At 37.4% G+C, this 10220-nt stretch overlaps 1 protein-coding gene across 1 annotated transcript; it reads right to left on the bottom strand.

Moving 5' to 3' along the window:
- Positions 1 to 5190: 5190 nt before the first annotated feature.
- Positions 5191 to 7188, bottom strand: LOC141400889 (protein FAM114A2). The gene is made up of 3 exons (XM_073980521.1): positions 6325 to 7188; positions 5896 to 6266; positions 5191 to 5812 (listed from the first exon to the last, which is right to left on the bottom strand). The coding sequence occupies exons 1-3, from the start codon at positions 7018 to 7020 to the stop codon at positions 5425 to 5427; spliced, it is 1455 nt and encodes a 484-aa protein (XP_073836622.1). The 5' UTR covers positions 7021 to 7188; the 3' UTR covers positions 5191 to 5424.
- Positions 7189 to 10220: the final 3032 nt, after the last annotated feature.

Genomic DNA, 10220 nt, shown 5'->3' on the forward strand with positions numbered 1-10220 from the left:
AGGGTGCTTCTATAGACCCTTCCCAAACGAAAGGGTGCTTCTATAGACCCTTCCCAAACGAAAGGGTGCTTCTATAGACCCTTCCCAAATGAAAGGGTGCTTCTATAGACCCTTCCCAAACGAAAGGGTGCTTCTATAGACCCTTCCCAAACGAAAGGGTGCTTCTATAGACCCTTCCCAAACGAAAGGGTGCTTCTATAGACCCATCCCAAAGGAAGGAGTGCTTCTATAGACCCTTTCCAAAGGAAATGGTGCTTCTGTAGGGCCCTTCCAAAGGAAATTGTGATTCTATAGACCTTTCCCAAACGAAAGGGTGCTTCTATAGACCATTCCCAAACGACAGAGTGCTTCTATAGACCCTTCCCAAAGGTATGGGTGCTTCTATAGACTCTTTTCAAAGGTATGTGTGCTTCTATAGACACTTCCCAAACCAAAAGGGTGCTTCTATAGACCCTACCCACAGGAAAGAGTGCTTCTATAGACCCTTTCCAAACGAAAGGGTGCTTCTATAGACCCTTCCCAAACGAAAGGGTGCTTCTATAGACCCTTCCCAAAGGAAGGAGTGCTTCTATAGACCCTTTCCAAAGGAAATGGTGCTTCTGTAGGGCCCTTCCAAAGGAAATTGTGATTCTATAGACCTTTCCCAAACGAAAGGGTGCTTCTATAGACCCTTCCCAAAGGAAAGAGTGCTTCTATAGACCCTTTCCAAAGGAAATGGTGCTTCTGTAGGGCCCTTCCAAAGGAAATTGTGATTCTATAGACCCTTCCCAAACGAAAGGGTTCTTCTATAGACCCTTCCCAAAAGAAAGGGTGCTTCTATAGACCCTTCCCAAACGAAAGTGTGCTTCTATAGACCCTTCCCAAACGAAAGGGGGCTTCTATAGACCCTTCCCAAACGAAAGGGTGCTTCTATAGACCCTTCCCAAACGAAAGGGTGTGTGGTGTATTTCAATAGTTATTTCAAACACATGGCAACACTGATTCTATGTTATGCTTTTTCTATTCTATCAATGTATCTTTTGTACTAATTAACTATTCGCTACATTTTTAGTAACAGCCATTTTACTTACTAGTTATTAGTAACTTGTTCACTTCGATTTCAACTATCAACCAGATCAAACCGTTCGACTCCATTGTTAATCTTTTATATCTTTGTTGTTACTTATTTATTAAATAAAGCATCATTATTTAATCAGTATCAAACGCGTGCTCATTTTCAATCTAAATACACAACAAAGAATTGGCGACGAGGATAAACTCAAGTGCAAAGAGTACAAATAAGATTTTGTGCAAAAAAAAATATTTTCAAGTTCAACAAAAAGCCATAACCTAAAATGGTTGTAAATCAATTGGCGCAAATACTGGATGCCATTACGACAATGGCAACAGCAAAGAAAACCCATAAACACCTTCAGCAACATCTTCCAATCAAATTGCAAATCAATGAAGAATAAAAATAAATAAACAAATCTATGCTAAAGTGCCGTGTATGAGGAAGCAGTGGTCATGTACAACAAGTACGGAGACAGGCGAAAACGAAAGAAATCAAAAAGAAAATAAATCAACAACAACACACACATACATGCGATCAGTGCAATCAGATGATTGACTGCAATGCAGTCACTCACTGAACATACCCCATCAGCAAGGGTATTGGTAAAAATAAAATTATCAACACCCTCAACACAATCAACTTCGAACATCAAATCAAAATCATCAATCAATCAATGCAAATTCATCAATTCGACAATTCAAATCAACATAAATCAAAACCTTTAAATTTCGATCATTTTCAAAAAAACACATTCAAGCCTGGGAGAAATAGTGCGAATTCCTGAGTGCAAAGGGAAGTCACCGGCATCTACAAAATGGAGGAAAAAAAAAACTCCATACATACAAAAAACTTTTCAAACAAAAAACTTTCAACCAAAAAAAAAAACAACATTCAATTCAACAAATCGACGTCATCGTCAACCTATTGCGATGAATCAAAACATCGATCATCAATTCAACAAATAATCAACATGGTTCAAAATCAAAAGCTGTTTTTAGTGAAGTGCCATACCATCAATGAAGTTAACAAGATTCCTGTCTGATACCTCTGATGTGCAAGACGTTCAAGTAGAAGGAAACTACCTTCGGCTCTGCTGACGGACCAAGTCCTTATTAAGCCTGGGAGATTGTGGTGTATTTCAATAGTTATTTCAAACACATGGCAACACTGATTCAATGTTATGCTTTTTCTATTCTATCAATGTATCTTTTGTACTAATTAACTATTCGCTACATTTTTAGTAACAGCCATTTTACTTACTAGTTATTAGTAACTTGTTCACTTCGATTTCAACTATCAACCAGATCAAACCGTTCGACTCCATTGTTAATCTTTTATATCTTTGTTGTTACTTATTTATTAAATAAAGCATCATTATTTAATCAGTATCAAACGCGTGCTCATTTTCAATCTAAATACACAACAGGGTGCTTCTTTAGACCTTTCCCAAACGAAAGGGTGCTTCTATAGACCCTTCCCAAAGGAAAGAGTGCTTCTATAGACCCTACCCATAGGAAAGGGCGCTTCTATAGACCTTTCCCAAACGAAAGGGTGCTTCTATAGACCATACCCAAACGAAAGGGTGCTTCTATAGACCCTTCCCAAACGAAAGGGTGCTTCTATAGGCCCTTTTCAAAGGTATGGGTGCTTCTTTAGACCCTACCCACAGGAAAGGGTGCTTCTATAGACCCTTCCCAAACGAAAGGGTTCTTCTATAGACCCTTCCCAAAAGAAAGGGTGCTTCTATAGACCCTTCCCAAACGAAAGTGTGCTTCTATAGACCCTTCCCAAACGAAAGGGTGATTCTATAGACCCTTCCCAAACGAAAGGGTGCTTCTATAGACCCTTCCCAAACGAAAGGGTGCTTCTATAGACCCTTCCCAAACGAAAGGGTGATTCTATAGACCCTTCCCAAACGAAAGGGTGATTCTATAGACCCTTCCCAAACGAAAGGGTGATTCTATAGACCCTTCCCAAACGAAAGGGTGCTTCTATAGACCCTTCCCAAACGAAAGGGTGCTTCTATAGACCCTTCCCAAATGAAAGGGTGCTTCTATAGACCCTTCCCAAACGAAAGGGTGCTTCTATAGACCCTTCCCAAACGAAAGGGTGCTTTTATAGACCCTTCCCAAACGAAAGGGTGCTTCTATAGACCCTTCCCAAACGAAAGGGTGCTTCTATAGACCCTTCCCAAATGAAAGGGTGCTTCTATAGACCCTTCCCAAACGAAAGGGTGCTTCTATAGACCCTTCCCAAACGAAAGGGTGCTTCTATAGACCCTTCCCAAACGAAAGGGTGCTTCTATAGACCCATCCCAAAGGAAGGAGTGCTTCTATAGACCCTTTCCAAAGGAAATGGTGCTTCTGTAGGGCCCTTCCAAAGGAAATTGTGATTCTATAGACCTTTCCCAAACGAAAGGGTGCTTCTATAGACCATTCCCAAACGACAGAGTGCTTCTATAGACCCTTCCCAAAGGTATGGGTGCTTCTATAGACTCTTTTCAAAGGTATGTGTGCTTCTATAGACTCTTTTCAAAGGTATGTGTGCTTCTATAGACACATCCCAAACCAAAAGGGTGCTTCTATAGACCCTACCCACAGGAAAGAGTGCTTCTATAGACCCTTTCCAAACGAAAGGGTGCTTCTATAGACCCTTCCCAAACGAAAGGGTGCTTCTATAGACCCTTCCCAAAGGAAGGAGTGCTTCTATAGACCCTTTCCAAAGGAAATGGTGCTTCTGTAGGGCCCTTCCAAAGGAAATTGTGATTCTATAGACCTTTCCCAAACGAAAGGGTGCTTCTATAGACCCTTCCCAAAGGAAAGAGTGCTTCTATAGACCCTTTCCAAAGGAAATGGTGCTTCTGTAGGGCCCTTCCAAAGGAAATTGTGATTCTATAGACCCTTCCCAAACGAAAGGGTTCTTCTATAGACCCTTCCCAAAAGAAAGGGTGCTTCTATAGACCCTTCCCAAACGAAAGGGTGCTTCTTTAGACCTTTCCCAAACGAAAGGGTGCTTCTATAGACCCTTCCCAAAGGAAAGAGTGCTTCTATAGACCCTACCCATAGGAAAGGGCGCTTCTATAGACCTTTCCCAAACGAAAGGGTGCTTCTATAGACCCTTCCCAAAGGAAAGAGTGCTTCTATAGACCCTACCCATAGGAAAGGGCGCTTCTATAGACCTTTCCCAAACGAAAGGGTGCTTCTATAGACCATACCCAAACGAAAGGGTGCTTCTATAGACCCTTCCCAAACGAAAGGGTGCTTCTATAGACCCTTCCCAAAGGAAAGAGTGCTTCTATAGACCCTACCCATAGGAAAGGGCGCTTCTATAGACCTTTCCCAAACGAAAGGGTGCTTCTTTAGACCTTTCCCAAACGAAAGGGTGCTTCTATAGACCCTTCCCAAAGGAAAGAGTGCTTCTATAGACCCTACCCATAGGAAAGGGCGCTTCTATAGACCTTTCCCAAACGAAAGGGTGCTTCTATAGACCCTTCCCAAAGGAAAGAGTGCTTCTTTAGACCCTACCCACAGGAAAGGGTGCTTCTATAGACCTTTCCCAAACGAAAGGGTGCTTCTGTAGGGCCCTTCCAAAGGAAATGGTGCTTCTGTAGGGCCTTTCCAAAGGAAATGGTGATTCTGTAGACTTTTTCCAAAGGAAATGGTGATTCTGTAGGCCCTTTCCAAAGGATATTGTGCTTCTGTATACCCTTTCCAAAGGAAATGGTGATTCTGTAGGCCATTTCCAAAGGAAGGGGTGCTTCTGTAGAAGCCCTAAGGAGTACCCTTTCTTTCAGAAAGGTTTCTTAGGAGCATCATTTCTTTCAGAAGGCGTCCTTAAACGCACCCTTTCTTTCAGATAGGGCCCTTAGAAACATCAATTTTTTCAGAAAGGGTCCTTAGAATCTCCCGTTTTTTAGTCCCTAAAATCATGCTTTCTTTTAGAGCGGGTCCTTTAAATGATCCATTCTTTTCAACAGAATCATTTGAAGGATCCTTTCTTTTAGAAAGGCGATATAGAAACACCATTGCTTTCAGAACATAATCTAATTTTTGAACTGTTCAGTGCAAATCTATTCAAACTCCTCGAGAACACAAAGCTTCTCGAAAACACAGAAAAAAAACAAACACCTATTTCCATTTTATTTTTTACATCTCCCTCAGAGTTTATTCTGGAAAACATTCATATACATATATAATTTACGTTGATAGATACACAATTAACAATTATAATTACAAAAAGAACTGAACATTATTTAAATAAAAACTTATACAAAATTAACGTCTAGAGCTGGTTGGCTGGGACTATTGTTTTTGTTGTGGAATCGTTGGTTCACTTGCCAAAAATATGCAGTAATAGCGGGCGCATTTGCATTAAACAGCTCCAATTTGTATTATGGGCAGAAATAGTTTAAAAGCATTTTCAATTTGTTGTCGTGCCTGTACCATTTCCGTAAATATAGTTGTAATATTCGCTTTGGCCTCTTCCTGTTGTTCATGGCTACTCAAGAGGCTGGCAAATCGATTGGCCACAACTTGTAAGTGCATACAGAATTGTTTACAAAGCTGTACAACACCATCAACTTCATTAGCTGTACTATGATGATCCTGTATAAGTAGGAGTTCGGCAATTTTATGTAATTTTAAAATTTCCAAAGCACATGTTTCTGCCAGCGATGTAACAGCCTTGGCAAAAATTGGTTGTACCTCGGGATTTTTGGAATCTTCGGAATCGAACCATGTTAAAGCTGATGACCATAAGCTGGAAAATTACAAAATTATTTAAACAAATTCCCCATATTCTCTTTGAAAATATTTTTAGCTTGATCATTTGCTTACACTTACTTTGTTATCTCATCAAAAGTAATTTTAAGTTCCGTATCCTGTATGGCTTCCTTCAATGTCACACTTAATTCTTCGCCACTATAGTCTTCGGATTCTGGTTCACCTTCTAAATCTTCCATTTCCATTAATTCCTTAACCTCATTCAATGTTTCCAGCAAATCTTCCAACGCTTTACCACTTACGGAGTCCTTAAGGGTTTGTATTTTCAATTGGGATTCTTTGGATAGAATTTCTAGCGCTTCCATATGGACCAAGCCACAATAGTTTTCGAATAATACCTCAAATCTTAATTGGGCTTTCATTTTTTCAATATTCAATTCCTTCATGGATTGTTCAAGTTGTTCGGTTTCCTTTTTGGCTTCTTTGAGGATCTAACAAGAGAAAACTAACTTAAAAATTCGTTGTCTTTAATCGTTTTTTCTATATTACCTCTGTTAAATTACATTTCTCCTTTTCCAAACCCAATTTCTTGATCTTATTCTTAAGCAGTGGATCGTTTTCTTGCAATATATTCATGGTCTTCTTACCAATGCCCTCTAATGTATCTAAACCAGTATTTAAAACCTTGCTACCCAAAGATGTAACATTATTTACTAGATTTAGACCAAAAACAGGTACTGCCTTGGTGGGGGTTACGGCTCGTTCATCTTCATTCTCATTTTCCGTTGTTACATGTCTTGTAACTTGTTGCTTTTGTTGTTCAGCCTTACGTCTTGCCTCTTCTGAGGCATTGATACGTGCCATTTCCTCCGGGTCTGGAACACCAATAACTTTGTCCAGGCCATGAGTCATTGTGGAAGTCAATTCAGTCGCTGTGTTTAGAACCGTGGACATAACACCTCCAAACAAACTACCCCAACCACCACCCCCGCCAGTTGTTTCATTGGTTTTAATAGGTTGCTGTTGTTGTTTTGGATTGCAATTATCGTCTTCTTTTTGTAGATTTTTTTGAATATTATTATTTCCCATCATTTTTGTATTTTTAACGGGGGTAATGACATTACTACTTGTTGTTGTGTCCTCCACAGTGGGTTCTGCTTCAGCATCACCCCAATCATCCCAGTCATCATCTAAATCCCAACCATTTTCGTTATTATCACTTTGATTTTCCATTTTTGTAGACATTGTAACTTCTTTTCTTTTTTGGGTGTTGGATTTTGTATTCTGGAAGATTGCAAAAAAAATCCTTTCTTCGTTGGGGTGTTTATTTACGTGTCGAAAGAGTTGTGTGTCGTTATCGTTTGAACTAATTCAAAGCAAATATTCCACACAATGAACTATGAACTATCGGATCCATATCCAGTTCGTTCGTGTTCATTTACGTGTTTAGCTCATTATGTCATTTTCACACGTTGTTCGCCTCTAGAAATACGTACACGAATTAATATGCTATTTATTGCTCTGTTCCTTTACGTGCCTGAGGTTACCATTTCTTACAATTTTTAACCTGTTAAGTCATGGTAGAACAAATATAAGGTAAAGTTATGGGTACTTTACACGATATGTTTTTTACATATGAGTTGTCACTGCTCCCATACAAAATATATATGCAAAGTGACAGCTCATATGTAAAAAACATATCGTGTAAAGTACCCATTAATACTACAACAAATACAACTCGAACAACAACCACAAAGGAATTTGTTTTTGTTTGTAACGTTACTGCCAGTTGTATTTGTAAACAAAACAAGGAAATGTCTATAAATTATTGGAATTTAAAAAACTAATAATTTTTCACATTTGGTTGAATATTTTGGAAAACATAAATGAAAATTCGTTACATTTTAAATTTTTATGTTTCCACATCATTCCACTAAATGCATAAATTCTCGCAGAAAGTAGAATTCTTGCAGAAAAGTTTGGGGTCGCTGGAAATTCATAGAAAAAGGAGAAGCTGTTTCAGTGTTTTGTTTTAGAAATCAAAGAAGCACATGTTTATTAGGGCTTTATTTTTTTAAATTTTAACAAAATACCTCACATATTAACAAACGTTGTATCGCCTCTACAAGCGGGGATTTACTGCGCGGCTTATCGTTCGAACTTGGAGGAGGTTACATATCATTGATATGAAGAAGTCTTTCTAGGAAATGGTTTTTTCCGAATGATATATTTTTTTCTCAAAAAATATATGTCCCTAATGTACATCGAAATAGAAATAAATGTATAAAATGTCATATGAAATTTGACACTAACGTTACAAGCCAGTTCAGTCAGCTGTGTATTGCTGCTACCTTTTCTTATTCTACCATGCTGTTAAGTGTTCCCTTACTTTTAATAGCATACAATTTATATGATAGCAGTTTACCACATGGTATAAGTAAAGAGGTAGATTGAAATGAAAAAAATCTATAGAACCCTTGTTTTTCTTGAATTCCTAAAACGTCAAAATAAAAGCAACAAGTGGGTTTATTTACAATGCATTTTTTGAGCATTTTATAAAAAACGCGAAAAATGAATGAAGAGTTAAGTTTTCTCCACATAGTCGAGTTGTGAATATGATAAACTGATTGTTTCAATGCAAATCTCACCAATTTCTTCCATACAAATGGTTTAAAAACAATTTTAAAAATCATTGAATTCTAATGTTTTTAAAATTGTTTGGCATATTATTCAAACACCACACACACATACACAGTTTGTTTATATTGTTTTGAAGTTTTAGGCATACTCGAATGAAAAAAATTTAAATTGACATAAAGCTTTGGCTAACCTTTCTTATTAAACCATGAGTTTACCACTTTTACCATTTTCTGCCACTGTTACCATTTTTAAAAGTAAAGGAACAGACCATATATTAGAGCTTTTTGCAGGGTTAACCTTCTTTATAAGGATTTGTTTGATATACAGTTGAACCTCGATTATCCGTGAATCGATTATCCGGGAACCTCCATTATCCGTGATAGAAAAGAAATGTTGATGTTTTTCCCATTTCCTCTATTTTTCGTTACAAACTTCATTATCCGGGAGTAAAAGCACACCTTCCAATTAATTTGAATGAGCAAACAAAAGGTAAACAAAAGAAAACTGGAAATTCTCCCTTATGACACAATTTGTGTATTAATGGTATGACAAAAGCCATGGGACAAAGTCAATTCAAATGAATCTGATGATGATGATATTATGAATCCTTCTAAAATTTGGTGTATCCGGGAGTAAAAGCACACCTTCCAATTAATTTGATTAAGCAAACAAAAGGTAAACAAAAGAAAACTGGAAATTCTCCCTTATGACACAATTTGTGTATTAATGGTATGACAAAAGCCATGGGACAAAGTCAATTCAAATGAATCTGATGATGATGATATTATGAATCCTTCTAAAATTTGGTGGATTACATTAACAAATATTATAAAAATTGCAGACTTTATTATTATTGTACATTACTATGCAAGTTTTACTTAAAAATAATAAAAAAAAAATAAAAATTATCCGGGAAAATCGATTATCCGTAATGCCTCCGGTCCCGACCATAACGGATAATCGAGGTTCGACTGTATAAGCAATGGAATTGACATTTACAGGGTGTTTTTGTAAAAATGCTTGCCTGTCACACGAACCGTTCGTACTAAAACGTATACGTTCAAAATTTGGTTCTTGTATAATTTTACGAACCATTCGTTTTTATCTAAAAGCTTTCGTCTATTTCATAAAAGCTTTTATATTTCAGGGTTTCCATGATACTTATTTTGTGAATTTTGCATAGGCATCTGCACGTAAAATGTGTTACTTGATGGCAACCCCGATAAACAGATGACAAACAAAAAATAAGAAAAAAATGTAATCAAATTTGTGCAAAAATAATTGTGATAATATGAAGAAACGGATGTGCATATACGCGCGTGCTTCTGTAGAAATAAATAAAATTGCATTCCCTTCCAGTTTTCGTGTGTTTTGTGCCATTTATTACTCAAATTATTTAATTTTCATTCAAAGCGATGGGTCTTTTCCATTCGCTTATTTTTGACGTATTCGTTCGTCTGATTTTGTTACGAAAACCAAAAAATTACGAAAATAAAAATCTTTCATTTGTTTGTCACACGAATACAAACGTCAACCGCTATGAAAACCAAATTGCGTCTTCGTTCATGAAATCGACGAACGAATGGGCAAAAACATTTTACAAAAACACGCTGTTAAAACCCAGTCGGTTTGTTAAATCCGGTTATATATAAACGGGGTATAACCCGTTTTCACGACACCATTCGTAATTAAGGGAAACATAATTTGAATTAATTTGAATTTGATCACATAACACGTGTAACATATATTAAATGAGCAGGAAAATACGACGCTATAGCCATGGCTTAAAACTTCAAATGACATGG

The sequence above is a fragment of the Musca autumnalis genome, unplaced genomic scaffold (genome assembly GCF_047663935.1).
Source record: "Musca autumnalis isolate F117 unplaced genomic scaffold, ASM4766393v1 scaffold_1, whole genome shotgun sequence".
Lineage (NCBI taxonomy): Eukaryota > Metazoa > Arthropoda > Insecta > Diptera > Muscidae > Musca > Musca autumnalis.